Raw genomic sequence first — 16,349 nt, forward strand, 5'->3', positions numbered from 1 at the left:
GGTTCAGCCACAGTACTCCCGGCTGTGTGGTGGGGCCGCGCCCGGTGGGGCCTGGGAGACCGAGCAGAGGGCAGGTCTGGGCGGGGCTTGCTCCCACGGTCTGACCCGCCTCTCCCGCTGGTGCCAGGTTGCGTCCAGCGGTTTAAATGCTGCCAGGTCAACATCGAAGAGGGGCTGGGCAAGTCTTGGTGGGTCCTGCGGAAAACCTGCTTCCTCATCGTGGAGCACAACTGGTTTGAGACCTTCATCATCTTCATGATTCTGCTCAGCAGTGGCGCCCTGGTGAGTCCAGGGGAGGAGGCGCAGAGGGGCGGGCTGGGGAAGGCTTAGGAGCGTCTGGTGGGCAAGACCAAAGGGGGCCCAAGCCCAGTTCCTGTGAGGGCACCAACGGCTGTGGCCCCGAGGATAAGGGTCTGCCAGAGTGCTTTGGGCTGCTGTTCTGAGCCGTTGGGATGAGAGTTCACTTGTCCACATCTTACTCTTTACGCTCAGCACGATCCCTCTCACATCCAAGACCCCCTTTCTACCAGGATGAGAGCACAGATTACCAAGTATCTTCACCGCTTCGTTTGCCCTGTTTCAAGCACCTTCCTAAAAGGCACTTCCCCTTTTCACCTAATATCCCACCTGTCATGTTCTTTATACTTTTCAGTCGCCTGTCTTGCCCCGTGCCCAGCTGGGTCTGGAGCACCCTGGCGTTAGCAAATCCCTGAAGGATCCAGGTCTCTGGCATAAAGGTCTTTTATATTCCCATGGCTGGAAGCGCTCGGCATTCATCAGCAAGGCACAGAGGCCCCTCCCCCGCCAGAATAAAGGAGCTTGGCATTTGCTCTCCTTTTCACGGGATGATAACCAGAGACCTGGACAGGGTCAGGTGTGAGAGAGCTGTTTCCCAGCGGGGTAGATTTGAGGACAGGAAGGACTTAGAGACTCTACGCACGTTCCTCCTTTGAGTTAAGGGAAAGCTGAAGAATGTAGAACTTTGAAGTTTTTTAAAGAAGGTGGGCATGGGGTACGCCTGGGTGGCTCAGTTGGTTAAGCATCCAACTTCAGCTCCAGTCATGATCTCATGGTTCATGAGTTCAAGCCCCNATAGAACTTTGAAGTGTTTTTAAAGAAGGCGGGCATGGGGTACGCCTGAGTGGCTCAGTTGGTTAAGCATCCAACTTCAGCTCCAGTCATGATCTCATGGTTCATGAGTTCAAGCCCCAAATCAGGCTTTACGCTGCCAGTGCGGAGTCTGCTTGGGATTCTCTCTCTCTCTCCCTCTCTCTCTCTTTCTCAAAATAAATAAACTGTAAAAAAAAAGAATAGCAAAGTGAAGCCACAGCTAAAATGTCTCAGAAAAAATGAGAATGGGTTTAAAGTGGGCCTTCAGAGGGACAGGATAGAGCCTCCAGTGACGGGAAGCTCAGTCTTGGGCATCTCACGTGTATTGGGTGACAGAACGGATCTCTGCACAGGGAGGGGAGGGGCACTAGACATGGAAGCCTTTGAGGTTTTCACTGAGCAGAGGGGGGTTATTTGTACCCAAACCCTGAGGAGGACCCCTGACCTCTGCCCCCACTGCCCAGTGAAGAAACTGGAATACCTGATGTCCATGTGTGTCCATGTTAGAAATGTATCCACAGGCACTCCGATTCTGTCCTTCCTTCCAGAACCATCTGGAGCAGTACACAGGACTTTTGTGCCACTTGTAGCTTTCTCTCATGCTTCAGGACTCCCTCTTCCCCGTCTCCCTCCACAGCCCACCACCCCACTCGTGGGAATGCTCATACCTTCGTGTTAGGGAATTCCCTCGTTCGGGAACTCCAGAGGGAGAAAGTCATACTAAGATTTTCTTCGCCTGAGCGTCTCCCAGCCCTGTGACCCTCCACCTGTATCGGTGGCATCAGACTGAAAGGAGAAACGATTTTGTCATACAAACATAGCGTTGGCAAGGACACAGAGAAGCTGGAACCCTCATACGCTGCCCGAGGAAACAGAGTGTCCATCAGTGATGAGAGTAGACAAAGTACGGTAGGGCCACACCTTGGAGTTCTCCATCCATGATGAGAACTGCAGTAGTGACGCGTGCTGCAGCATGGACAAACAAGAGACCGCTGCGCCCGGTGGAAGAAGCCTGTCACCGAGGGCCACATATTGTGTAAAGTGTCCAGAATGGACAGATGGGAAGAGAGACGCTAGCTCACTGGTTGCCTGGACTACTGGGAGACAGAAGGTGGCGGCTAGAGGGTGTGGGGTTTCTTTTAAGAAGCCCTGGGGGTGGGGGTGGGGCGGGCGCCTGGGTGGCTCAGTCGGTTAGGCGCCCGGCTTCAGCTCAGGTCATGATCTCACAGTTTGTGGTTCGAGCCCCGCATCAGGCTCTGTGCTGACAGCTCAGAACCTGGAGCCTGCTTCAGATTCTGTGTATCCCTCTCTCTGTCTGCCCCTCCCGCACTCACACTCTGTCTCTCTGCCTCTCAATAATGAATAAATGATTAAAAATTAAAAAAAAAAAAAAGAAGAAGCCCCTGTAGCCCGGCAGTGGGGTAAAAGAGCCAGGAAGCTGATGACAGGCCAGCCTCAGGCGGTGGAGCTGCCAAGGCGCTGGGAGGCTTTCAGTGTCCTGTGCCTGCCTTCAGGCACGTCAGGTAGCTGCTGCTTCTCTTTCAGGCCTTCGAGGACATCTACATTGAGCAGAGAAAGACCATCCGTACCATCCTGGAGTACGCCGACAAAGTCTTCACCTACATCTTCATCCTGGAGATGTTGCTCAAGTGGACGGCCTATGGCTTCGTCAAGTTCTTCACCAATGCCTGGTGCTGGCTGGACTTCCTCATCGTGGCTGTACGTGTCCTGCTTTCTACTGCCCACCCCTTCCAGCAGGGAAACAAACACAGGGATGTGCCTTCCTCTAACGGCCAGAGTTGCCCGGGGACATAGGATGTCGGACAGGATGTAGATGTAGGTTTGGGTTACAGTTCCTTTCAGGGCACTCAGATCTTAGCTTTGGGAGAGGGAGCTCTGAAGCCCCTACACTTGCCCCAGGGACTAACGTCCCGGACTCTTTGCTTGGGTGGTTTGGCTTCAAAGAGTCAGCGATGAGGAATGGGAGGTGGAATCACTAGCGCCTTGCTAGTAGGCTGGGAACAGGAAGGTGCTTGCCCCACACCAGCAGGACATCCTCTTTCTGGTGCCAGGAGAGGGGTGAGGATGAGGGGGGAGCTGCTGGGGTATGAGCTGGCGGGGCGGATCTCGGCAGGCTTTCCCGCTGACCGTTCCTACGGACACTCCCATCAACCCAAGGCTTTGTACCAGACTCTTCGGAACAAGGCAGTCTGTCCAGAAGAGGCAGAGTTCACATCAGAATACCCCGCCCTCTTCCCACACATTGCCGTTTCCACAGTGGTGCTCAAACTTAAAAGCATCCTTTTTTCCTCTAGGTTCCAAGGCTATCTCCAGGACATGGCGGCCTCTGATCATCCGCAAGGCTTGGTGGCCATTACCTCCCATTTTATTTTTCAGGGTGGAAGCTGTATCACCTGTAACTATTTCTCACCTCCCCCGCCCCCCCAGCCCTTGTTCCCCAGTGGCTCTTCTAACCGTGATGAATGCTTCTTATTCTATGTAATCACTAAAGCTCTTTTCTTCTAGCCAAATCAGCATTTGAAAGAAAGGGCGAATGAGAATTCCAGGACCAGGGCCTGTGGAGAATTCACTTCCTGCTGAGGGCAAAGAGCCAAGAAAGTGGAGTGTTTGGAGGCTGGCTTGGCACGTTGAGAATATAGGTTTTCTCAGCTGTATAGTGAGCTACCTGTAGAGCACCTCTGGGATCCAGAATAGAGTGGCGTGGAAGCCTCTCTTAGAAAGCAGGAGCCCAGCCCTCGGCACCAGGGATCTCTGCTCTATAAATGCATTCCTGTTCCAACAGGGTGTTCTGCAGCTTCCGTGGTTAAGGACTCCCAGGAGCTGTCACTCTGCTCCCGTTTGCATTCCCTTTTCAGAAGTCAAGCCTTTGAGAAGATGCCCAAATGAGATGAGGAAATCACCCTCTGCCCTTAAAGTCAGCCAAGCAGAGTGACACTTGGGCACTGCCCAAAAGAGTGCCCATGTGAAACCCCTTCAGCAACTATTGCTGGGACCTTCTTATGACCTCCCACAGATGGAAAGCTTGAGCTCTAAGAATTAAGGAAAGGGCTTGGGATATGGCGCGGAGAACTAAAGTGGCACTGGGCCAGCTCTCTTTCCACAGAACAGGACCACTTGGAGTCGGGTGGGACACCTGTGGGAGTCCCAGAAGCCCCTCGTCTTCTGGGCCTTCCAAGAACAGATAATCCACTACTATACTTCCAGTAGGAAGCTGTGATTTAGAGCAGATCTTCCCCGCCATGACCTTTACTTCCTGTCCCCGCCCCAACCTGAACTACTGTTTCTCTTCTCTCTGGGGTGGGCAACCCCAGAAGTCAAGGGTATTGATCAGGAGTCCCCCCATTCCTCTGGAACCCAAATAAGCTGATAAAAGCATTGACAGTCCTGCACATCACCATGTATGTAGTAATAAGCATTTTTATCCCTTTTTCTACCAGGTGGCAGAGAAATGGACAGACATGTAGCCAATTGACAGTAGTCCATAAACTACCCCACTTTAGGGAGTTGCTGGATTCTTATGTTGCCTTGAGACCTCACAGCGGCTCCTGAGAACATCCCTATACCGGCTCTTAGTAAACAAATATAAACCAAATGCCATTCACTGTGTAGAGTTGTTCCAGAAGCCAGAGTGGGTCACGAGGGGCCAGCAGGCATGGCCCCAGCCCCTCAGGCACTCACGCCAGCTTGCAGGACCACTCTGGCCTGATTCTGGCTTGTGGGAAGCCAGCATTCTGGGAACAAGTTTCTCCCAGGACCCTCCCACCCACTGACTTCTCTTGGTAAGGACGGTACATTGAGTACCAAATGTTTATTGAGCACGCACAACACGCAAAGCCTCCTGCCAGGTGCCTTCTGCCAGAAACCAAAAGACATGGACACTTCCCTCGAAGGGCCTGAAAACACAAATAACCACAGTACAAAGCCAGGCGTGCTGAGTGGGAGCAGCCCCAGTCCATACCGTGGCTGAGCTATTTGCCACTCCTGAGCGTGACTTGAGAATGCAGAATCAGGCTCAGAGGCCGCCTGCCCAGCTGGAACCGTTAGAGTTTTCACTATCCAGGTCCTGTGGCATTCTAGAACATCTAGCAGGCATAAATTTTAAGTCCTACTTTAGCACCATCTCTGAGAGACACTCTTCCTCCCATGTCGTCCGCCAGAGACTAGATGTCCGAATCTGTTACTCAGCACTATGTCTGTGTCCCAATGGAGTCTTATTCCTCGTGTTACTCCTTACATTTAGCTGCTAAGAGTACTTTTTAGAATCCCAGGGATAATCCAGACAACTTCCAAGGTCGATTCTCTTTGGTTATAAGCCATGTGAATTCCCAAACAGAGACAGCGTTTTCTTTTGCTCAGGTCCTGGGCTGCCCTGGAGATCTTGTCCTGTAGAAGAATCTCGTCCTCTTTCCCCCAGGGAAATTTGCCCCATCCTGTCCGGAGGTTAGCCAGCATATCAGTTCCAGGGATGGGAACTCTCAGAGACCACTCATCCTGCTTTCAGACTATTACCAACATTCTCCATTTGAAAATGTTCACATCATTTGGAAAAAGTCATGCAGTGTCTCCCTTTTTTTCCATTCCGGCAGCCATACATACCCTGAATTTTGACTTCCCCTCAACTCCTTTCTTTTTTCCAGGCTTGGTTCTTTCCTCAAAACATACTTTCAGCAATGATCTGATTATCTCCAGGGAGAGTTTAACATGGGGACTCGGATTGTCAGAGCACCCTGAGCAGCTAAGGAACAGTCTAGATAGGACCCTTGCTGACCCTGCCTCAGGAGATCTTAGCTAGATTAATCAGTTGAGCACCACATCATATCATGGAGCCAGCCTCCAGACCGGCATCTGTACCTCCATCCTTCTCCCCACCTCAGGCCCCTTTGTGATCAGATTAACCACCCCCCCGCCCCGAAGAGCCGGGATCTTCCTGCCATGTGGCAGGAAGTGTTTTGCAGTCTTTACATGGCATAATTTCTCAGGATGAGGTCGACTCAGGAGTATTTTGAACTCAAGACACTTGGCCGGGATGGGATAGCTTACCTTCAGATGTATTAAGGTCTTGCTAAGAATCTGGCGATTTCAGATTATTTGGGGTTAAGAGTTGGCTGCACCTGGCAATAATAGGCAAAAGATGCCTCCATGTAGATTCTTAGTGATAATGATGAATGGGGGGGAAATGATTGGTGCTACTGTGTTCTAGATGAAGCTTTTGAGGCCCTTCTTGTAGACAGAAATTGAACCCTGAACCATGTACCCTTCAGAGAACGTGAGGAAATAGGGCAGGCTTTAAGGCCAGATGTGTTTTGGATACTGCCCAGGACTCCGGGGAAGATACCTACACTGATGCGTTATGAGTCCATGCATAGATAATGGGTGACACCCCTTTGTAAAAATTGAAATCTTAGAGCCTGCTCATCCCTTTCCCTCCCTAGGTCACTGACATCTACTTCTGTCTCCCACTAGTCCTGCCGCTTAATTATAAAAAATATTTTTTTTTTAAAAAAAGGTTTTGTACGGTTCAGAGATCCAGAATTAAAGCCCTCAACTAGAGAGAAAAACCGACAACCGAAACTCAGTTGTAGTTTGTTTCCATGTTTCTCCTCTACATCTGCTTTCGCATATCAATTTAGGCTGAGCAGGTCTGTAACCACCACTTGCCAGGAGAGGGAACTTAAGAATGCTTGATGGGAACATCTGAACCTATCCCAGAATTTGCGGTGCAGTACCAGGGAAAGACTGCTCCAAGGAACCCAGAGACCAGACGTTTTAGGATTTGATCAGCTACAGGCGCTTTCCTTGGGTGGGAAGTCCGGTCAGTCCTCCCAGTTCAGGCCTGGGCAGCCCTAGGTATGCTTGGCATCCCGTGTTCTGGGACCACGTGGTAACAGCTCTGAGCCCCCTGGTAGATCACGGTGAGTTTGTCTCTAGGAACAGGAGGGCATTTGACCATCACGACTGCAGGCCTGGAGACTTGCACATTTCTCCCTAGCCCGGCGACTTAGTCAACCCCAGGCTGTTCAGATATCGGCAGCCCTCTCTTGCAGCAACTCCATTTTACCTGCCAGGAGAAGGGGTGAACTCTCTGTGGAGGAAGGAGCTCTGGCCTGGGAAGCAGGAGAGTGGGTCCCTATTCCTGGTTCCAGAACTGCCCATGTGACACTGGGCACTTTCTCGTGTATGGGTCTCAATTTCCTCACCTGTAAATAAAATGTTTAAATTCTTCCAAGAATTCCACCAGCCGTTTTTCTAATGATGAGAGCAGAAGATTGTTCTGGAAAGGACAGACCCGAGGCCAGTTCATCTTGAGCTGTTCTGGAGAGAAAGAATGGGGATTCTAAGGAAAAGCATGGGTTCTGTTTTCAGACCACCACCCTCCTCCCCCAAGCTCTCATGGCCGTGAAAGAGTCATGTTTGTCGTTCAAAGATGGAGGGATTATTGTAGCTGAAAGTGAGAGAGAAAAGAATTGCTTGAGTGAGTTCTCGTGGGGCCAGAACTCTGCCTAGAAACCGCTTCCTTTGGTTCTTTTCATCTCGGGAGCTGCAAGGCCAGCGGTGGCGCTTACTGGACGTGTTTCCTTTGTTGATGTGGTAACTCGTCACGTTCTCCAGCAAATGGTTCCTCGCCAACCAGCCGCAAGAGAGCTTGTCCCTGTTGGAAATCCGCGGTGAATGAACTGAGGAGAGGGGGCAGCTTGTGTGGAGTGTGTGTATTTATCTGTATTCTTTTCCATAGGTACCATTAAGTTTGTCTGGCTTAATTTAATGGCAACTTCTGGGAGCTGCAGAGGCTGTAAAGGGCGAGGGTAAGGTTTATTGTCATCTGTTCAGGCTCCTCTCCTTCCAATGGAACGTCCTCATTCCCCCGCTCCCTTCGGCCTCTCCCCTTTGCCAACCTGTGTGTACGTTCTACTGCCTCCTCTCGACTTTCTCTTCCCCCTGTGTTTTTTCTTCTGCCTCTCAACCTCCTTTCCTTTCAGGTCGTTTGAGTCCAAGTTGAAGTAGGCAGCTGGTGTTACCCACTCTCTCTACCTGGGGGCGGGGGCGGGGCCCAATCTGTGTAATCAGTGCTAGGGGCTTTATTCTAACACTCTGGAACCTCTTTTCTTTTCTTTTTTTTTTTTTTTTCTTTGTTTTGTTTTGTTTCCTTTTTTGTTTTTGTTTTTCTCTTCTGTTTCCGTGTAGGTCTCTTTAGTCAGCCTTATAGCTAATGCCCTGGGCTACTCGGAACTAGGTGCCATAAAGTCCCTTAGGACCCTAAGAGCTTTGAGACCCTTAAGAGCCTTATCACGATTTGAAGGGATGAGGGTAAGAAACGAAGAGCAGCTGATCCTTCTGCATGCCGATGGAAACTGTTTACGCATGCTAGAACTGATCACACGGTGGGAAGATCGCTCAGACTCGAACTGTGATGCAGCTGCTGATTTGATCCTCCACTCTCTCCCCGCACCTGCCCTGTGCGAGGGGGGGCCGCCTCAAGCTGCCTCATCACATTAATATGGGCCCCACCCCGACACTGTGCCATCGCAGAATATGTTAACGCTGGCTACTCTCATTTGGCCTGGCTTACCTGTAGCACTCGGGGCGGCTTTCCGGGCTGTTGACTTTAATAGGGAGAATCACCAGGTGCAAAGAAGGGGAATTGTAACCCACAGACCCACTGAAAAGCAGAGGCCGCAGACAGGGCGAGTGCCGTGTAGGGGCATCAGCCAGGTGGGGGCTGTGGCCTTGCAGGCACTGAGAAGGCGTCTGAGAAGGGGCTGGAAGGCGTGATGGCAGGCCTGGAATTGGGAGCGGAGCCGAATGTGGCATAGCCCTGGGAAAAGAAATGCTTTTCTTTCTACTCTGATTCCTCTTATTGCACCTTGTTGTTCTCAGCCCAGTCCCATAAGGACTGGCAGCCTCTGTCTGACAGCAAAGCTTTCCTCCTTCCCCCCCCACACCCCTCTGTCCACGCTCTGTGGTCCCCTATCCTGAACACTGTCTAAAGAACCATCAGGCACAACACCAGATGACTAGTCAGCTAGTTCTCCTGAAATTTCCGCTGTTCCTGCTTTGGTGATACTCCACCCGGGTCTCAGCGGGGCAAGGTGCTGTCACCCAGCCAACTTAGGAACAAGGCTCCCTCTTGCTGTCTCTCTTGATTTAGAACGATTGTGCGTGTGTGCGCGTGTGCGCGCACACACACACGTTAAAACAGTCGATTTCCTAAAACCAAGTGGGCAACTGGCTCTTGGTGGTGATAGTTGTCCTGCGGTAATCAGAGAGGTCTGTTATACTTAACGAGACCAAGAAAACTCATTTCAATTCAGATGTCGAATACATGCAGGAGAGCAAACCAGGGGATATGTTTTGAAGTGACCGAATCTCAGAATGTAGGAAGACAAATTAAATGGTTCCGGTGGTCCCCAGGAAGCAAGGCTAGTTGGAGGAACTAGGTACCAGGATAGTCTTCCTTCATGCATTCCTCACCTGTGATCCCTGGCCGCCATCCCACAAAGCCACCCACAGTCGTCCAGGAAGGTGGAAACTTTGCTGCGATTTGGGGGTCTTTCTGTGTTTATTCAGACACCTGCTTCTCGCAGCAGAGTGTGTTTCTCAGGTAGCACAGTCACAGTGTGCTTTACTGAGTATAAGCTTCCTGCAGCCCACCTGAGGGCATCCGCAGGAGGTCACCGCCACAGCCACACAGACTCCCTTTAATTTTAAAAAGCAAAGCAGAGCTGGGGGGTGTCTTTCTCCCAGCGATAAGAGATTTCACAATGTGTGCAGTAAGGTCACTGTTCTGCTCAGGCCAGGTTTAGGGTGAGCGAAGGAGTATGTATATATACTGGTTAAATTTTTTAAATAAGTCCCGCCAGTTTTGTTAGAGTGTTGATCATCTGTTTTGGCGACTGGGATACCCAGGACTGGAAGAAGGCTGTTGCAGACAGTACTTGCCCCCTGACAGCCAAGCTCAGTAGCCTGAGCTCCCCTCCATAGCCCCCCAGCAGTGATCCTGGGCCTCCTAAACCCAGACCTGAAGAAAGCCCAGGAGAAAAATGCCCAACTGACACTTGGCTACTAACTTTCTCCATCTGGATCTCATCGCTGCCAGTCCTAGCCCATGGCAGAAGTAGGCCTCGTTGACCAGCTGGTGCCAGTGCCCAGGAGGAATTTATTCCAATAATCTGGTCACCAGAGCCCTTTTGGAGGCCACACCGCTTCCCTTTGGCCCCTCCCCCTTTCCTGGACTCAGTTTCCATTCCCCACAAACTTTCAAGTAGTTTAGGAACGCAAGGTCCAAAAGCGGTGATCAGAAGAGCAGAAAGTTTTCTTTGAAAAAAAGCACTTGAAAGTGAAACCTCTATCTCCAGGTTTTCTCAATTCGGATACTGTGAGCAAAACCCAGCTAGAACCCAAAGCCAGGCTTTCCAACAGTGCGTCCTGTAAGGGAAGGTCTGATGCAGGGTCTACAGGATCGCCACTTGGTTTGGTTGACTCCAGTCAGCCAGCGGCACTGTCCACCTCTGGTCGGGTGGGGGAGGGCTCCGGAGCCCATCCTGCCCTGCAGTTTCCCAGCCCTTCTGCAGAAGAGTAACTGCAAGAAGAAAAGATTGAATCCGCCTGAGCTTATAGTAAGTGTCCCAGCAACAAGCAGAATTAGGTGTATCCATTTTATATGAAGGTTACTTTTCTGTGGGGCCATATGTTTTCCATTCTTTGGTTTGGGCGCTTCCATATGCCGACACTGAGAGATTATCCTTAGAAAATGTTAGATAAGAAATCTTCCCAAACCAAATGCCACCAATGCAGGTGGGCTCCACTGTCACTGTGCTGCTCCAAAGATAGGCCCAGACCTTCCTTTGGGAGGAAACGTAGGGCCCTAGCCTGTCCTGGGACAGTCTTTCCTCTCTCCTTCCTCAAACCAAACACCGGAACATTGAAGCACTCATGCTGTTGGCAAAGGAATACTTCATGTAGTTCTTTGCTTTTCTCTCCTCCATAGTAATCTCCATTTAAAGATTTTGCTGTGCTACTAAATTTTTGAGGGTATATAATGCTATGAAACATGCATGCATTTTTGTTGATTGTCAGTACATAGTTGTCCATTAAAGCCATGTTCCCTCTGCCAGATATTAAAAGCTATTTGACAGATTTTATAGTATTTAAGGAGCAATAATGTTCTAGGCATCATGAGAAGACAACAATGCTGTAAGAATTAGTATCCTTAGCAATTTTTTCGTCAGTTGAGTGAGATTTGAATCAATCATTAAGTATAAATTTCCACTGGGGAAAAAAAAAGTGACTTTATGGATTGCTAGAAGCAAGCTTTGAGTAATGTTTCTGTACCTAGTTTTTACACAATGAATTTCATCATAACTAAAGGCAATGTAGACTAACTTGAGAGTTACTAAGGACCAACTTATGAAGCGACTGTGGAAACTTGCATTGCCATTTACATTTACCTATAGTGTGAGAGTTCAAGAAAGCATGGTTTCTTGCCCTTCGGGTGCTGAGAATATCAACACAATGACAATTATATGTGGAGCACACAGTTCAGCAGTTTCCACTACTAGCTAATGTCTACAGCCAGGAAGAATTATTAGTAAATGGTTTCAACCGTTTACTATTTAACACATCAAACTAATCTAAGAGGTTGTTCTTTGTTTATAATTAACCATTGAAAGTACATTTACATCGCGTAAATGGATTTTATAGTGTTTTATCGGATTCTATAGGATTTTTATGTCCTATATATCAGAGACTAAGGCTCAGTAAATACTTCCATGTATTGATTTTTTTAATCAGATCCATGAATGTAAAAGTGGGAAGAGGTCACTTTGTTAATTAGCTGATTATTCTTCCCTGCTGTAAGTATTACTCCGTATTTAACTCTAACAGGTAACGCCATGTAGGACAGGTTAGACTGGGTTAAGGTAGAAGAGTTCCAAGAGGAGGTGGGTTCTGAATTGAGATAAAATGCCATATTTCCAGGTTTCCAGTCTTTTGGGGCTACTTCCCTGCTGTACACTCGTGATGGTCTACTAGGTCGTGATCTCTCACCTAAGCTCTCTTGCAAAATGCTGTCACATAGACCTGAGCTTCTGAACCTTGATAATCTACTTGTTGCCATCCGAGAAATGATTATTCCGTTTATAGATCATCCTCCTTTGCCTCTTCATTCGCACATTTCATTGCTTTCTGGTGCTCTACCAAAGAGTGAGCAACTGTAGAATAAGGAGGTAAAATTCAGACCTGACCACCTGCCAACTTTGGTAACTTAAATAAATAAAAAAAACATGAATACCATTCTCCAAAGTAACATTGGGGATTTTCCACATTTCAGATTTTCTGGCTTGCCTCCCTCAACGTAGCGAACAGTGGAAGGGTCACCATTTTATACTAATGACAGAGCTATTAATTCTAAAAGAGATTTCTTGGTCTAAGAATTAAGAAATAACTACCTCTCAATTTAAAGGCCTTCGTCTATGAATTGGAGAAATGCAAAACTAATATTTTAATCTAAAGGAGAGTGACTCCTTAGCACAATGACAATTGCCTTTTCTGTAGAGGACAGAACAGCCCTTCTCAGCCACACTTTCCAATGAGTGACATTGCAATCTAAGGCAAGAACAGAAGAGAAGGAAAACCCAAACCCAAGTCAAATAGAGCCCAGAGCTGCCCCCTGGCGTTCCTTCCACAGCACAGCCCTTTCGGCCCTTTCGATGACTGTGCTTATTGGCAGCATGCCCTTGCCTCTTCCCTGCTGATCCCTGAACATGGTGACACCTCTCTCACCTCCTTCTAACAAAACATTAGAAAGCTGTGTTTATATCCATTTTTTTTTATTTTAACTCCATTTTAATTTTCCCAGGATATTAAGAAAAGAAAGACACATTCTTCCTATCTCAGGGTCACCTTTCTGGGCCTTAGTCCCACTTAAGACAACAGCAAGTAAGAATCAGGCCAGAATGAACATCAGCCTTGTTTTCTGTCCCAGTCTGTTGAAATGCTATTTTTGTAAGCCCTTTGAACTCCCCTGGTGAAAATCGCCGCACAGTGGAAGTGTTGTGTCGCTACTCTCACCTATAGTGTGAATCAAAACCAAAGTTAAAAACAACCCAGAAACTTTGATTCCTGAAGGGTTTTTTTTTTCCCCTTTGCCTTTTTTCATTCCTGAGCTTAACTGCAGTCAGCGATTTTTAACAATATGGTTTTGGGGTTTCAAGAGCTGTGATCTAGCCCAAAACTGTCCAGAAAACATAAGTCATTCCTATTTCGAATACATTGTGAGGAGTTGAGTCCAGCCCTGGATTGAACAGAGAGACATCAATCAGCATTAGCCAAACATGGGCGACTCTTAGAAGCCTGTGGAGTCAGGAAAAAAACTGAAGAAGAATAGTGAACCTTGAGTGAAAAATACATCTGTTCAGATTTTATTTTATTCTGTTTGGTAGAGGGAATATAGCTTTCTTTTTTTTTTTCTTGAGCCTGCAAAATATGCATGCTCAGCTATTGCCTGAAATAAGATAACTGGCCTTGCATAAAAGAGACTTTATGTACCATTGACTGATTCCCTGCTAACCCCAAAGGGTAGTTCTCTGTGATTTTGAACAATTCTACCTTGTTTTGCAGAGGGGGAATGTCTGTTGAAAGGCAACTGGTGAGCTTGAAATCAGATTTCCCCATGGGGGCATATTTTACGAGTTGGCAAGGAGGGAGACTAGACTAAGAAATAACTTTTTCAGTCCCAGGCTGGGGCCCGGGAGAGAAGCCCTAGGTCAACTTGGGCAGGGGAATTCATGTGAGATGAAATAAATATGTAATCTACTGGAATTCCTCAAAATATATCTTACAGATTTAGAAAAATCTTGGTCCTACTTGTGGATCTGTCCAGTTACCCTAACTCCAAAGGGAACACAATGTTTTTGTAGTCAGCACAAGCCACACAGTATCATTCCCCTCCTGGAAATCAAAAGAATGTGCTCGCCCTTACTTCCAACACTCAGCAACCTCCCCCTTCCAATGCAGGTGGTGGTGAATGCTTTGGTGGGCGCCATCCCCTCCATCATGAATGTGCTGCTGGTGTGTCTCATCTTCTGGCTGATTTTCAGCATCATGGGAGTTAACCTGTTTGCGGGAAAGTATCACTACTGCTTTAATGAGACTTCTGAAATCCGATTTGAAATTGAAGACGTCAACAATAAAACGGAGTGTGAAAAGCTCATGGAGGGGAACAACACAGAAATCAGGTGGAAGAACGTGAAGATCAACTTTGACAACGTTGGGGCAGGCTATCTGGCACTTCTTCAAGTGGTAAGCCTCGCTGCTTTCTCCCGTCCTGTGAAATTCAGGCAGCTAGCAGAAATCGCATCTGGTTCCTTCTCAGTATGACATTCAGAATTAGGATTACTCTTTCTTTTTTAATGTTTTTTTATTTATTTCTGAGAGAGAGAGAGAGAGAGACAGTGTGAGCAGAGGAGGGTCAGAGAGAGAATGAAAAATACAAGATCCGAAGCAGGCTCCAGGCTCTGAGCTAGCTGTCCGCACAGAGCCCGATGCGGGGCTCGAACCCACGAACCGTGAGATCTTGACCTGAGCCGAAGTTGGACGCTTAACTGACTGAGCCACGCAGCCGCCCCTAGGCTTACTCTTAACAGGTCACAGAGAACAGTGTCGTTTCCCACACCAATTCCAGGGAGACACCTTTCCTGAGAATTCTGACTTCCCCAGGACCTCACTCAAAGGGGATCTCACTGTACTCAAGAGCAGACTCCTGGCCATTTTGATTTAGCAGAATAATCCTGCGTAACAGCTACGCTAAGCCAACTAAGGGAAAGAATGGGGCAATGCTAGGGTGCTGCCTCTCGTGTCCGCTCAACCCCAAGAGAAAGGTCTCAAATTAACATATCGCAGTAAGAAAGGATTTATTTTAGCATGCCTTCGTGTCTGGTTTCCTCTTCCACCCTTACCAGTCTTTTTTGGAAGGTTTGACAAGACCGTCTGGTGCGGAGGGAAAGCTCCTAGGCTTTAGAGTCAGCTGATACAGGTTTGAGCCAAACTCTGATATTTACTGGACATGTAACCTTGGACAAATGACTCGACTTCCCTGGGGCTGTTTCTTTTTCTGGTAAATGTCGGTAATGATACCTTGCGCCACTGCTAAGAGGATTCATGATAATTCATTACAATTTCTTAGCACAGTGCCTGGCACGTAGCAGTCCTTAACGAATGGCATTTGCTATTAAGGATTTTTGTTACTATCACAACTGCACCTGCATCGCATAGCCGTTGGGGGTATTAAATGGGATAATGCAGGTGAAGCCTTCAACTTGACCTTACCGATAGTAAGCACTTACTGTTAGCTAGTATTAGGAGGCAAGGTTAATAGAATAAGCAGTGCTTTATCCCACTCCGGCGTCTTTTGTTGTTTTATCCCAGTGGGAGAAATCAGACCCACAAATTGAATCTGAACTGGAGCAGCTCCAGGACACCAATGCACATCACCCAGTCAGACATTGTATTTAAAGTTCCACCATGTGCAAGATGCTGTGCTTGGCACTATTAGGGGCCATCTGATAACCAAAGAACCACCCGTGCCCTGAAAAAGCTTTGAATCTGGTTGAATAAAACAAATAAGAACAATAAGAAAACATAGAGAATACTGAATCACTTAACTGTATTTGTTTCCAAAAAGAGGCGAGGTAGAGTAGACTGAAGGAGAGAGTGCAGTTAGGAAGGGCCGCCTGGAGAGAGGCCAAGATTGCCGTTGCCATAGGCTAAATGTGTAGGGTAGTAAGGGAAGAGTTCTGGCCTTGTTTTTGTTTTTATTATTTTTTTAGTGCAACTTTGAAGTTTGCAGACCCCCCCATTGCTTAAAAATGACTCCTCGGCAGTAGGCTAAGTTCTCAGTACCCGCAGTGGATTCCTGCCACTTGTTCATAAATGTGAGTTTGCCCTTAGCTTTAGGCAACCTTCTCAGGCCCACTGTAAAGACCTTTTGTGAAGGTATCGATCCAGTTACCGTTACCAACGTGTTTCTCCACCAGACTTTGGTGTTATTTTCAGGACCTTAGACAAAGCCCCCTCGGGACCTGTATTAACATACAGGAAATTCTGTGTCCCTGTGAGGCTGTACCCAAATTCCGTCTTGTGTCCTCACTGAACCTGAGCCTCCCCTCTGGGACCCCCGCATAGACGCCCACCTACCCCCTAACAGGCAGAGTCTAATGACTGAC

At 48.1% G+C, this 16,349-nt stretch overlaps 1 protein-coding gene across 2 annotated transcripts in view; it reads left to right on the forward strand.

Annotated features, from left to right (window-relative positions):
• Positions 1 to 16,349, forward strand: part of SCN8A (sodium voltage-gated channel alpha subunit 8) — a 120,153-nt gene that overhangs the window by 93,252 nt on the left and 10,552 nt on the right. For both annotated transcript variants that reach the window (XM_077753419.1, XM_077753418.1), the window contains exons 18-21: positions 128 to 282; positions 2,656 to 2,829; positions 8,314 to 8,436; positions 14,143 to 14,427. In XM_077753419.1, coding sequence (XP_077609545.1) covers positions 128 to 282; positions 2,656 to 2,829; positions 8,314 to 8,436; positions 14,143 to 14,427 — 737 coding nt within the window. The remainder of the gene's footprint in view (positions 1 to 127; positions 283 to 2,655; positions 2,830 to 8,313; positions 8,437 to 14,142; positions 14,428 to 16,349) is intronic.

The sequence above is a fragment of the Crocuta crocuta genome, unplaced genomic scaffold, assembly GCF_008692635.1.
Source record: "Crocuta crocuta isolate KB4526 unplaced genomic scaffold, BGI_CrCroc_1.0 scaffold30, whole genome shotgun sequence".
Classification (NCBI taxonomy): domain Eukaryota; kingdom Metazoa; phylum Chordata; class Mammalia; order Carnivora; family Hyaenidae; genus Crocuta; species Crocuta crocuta.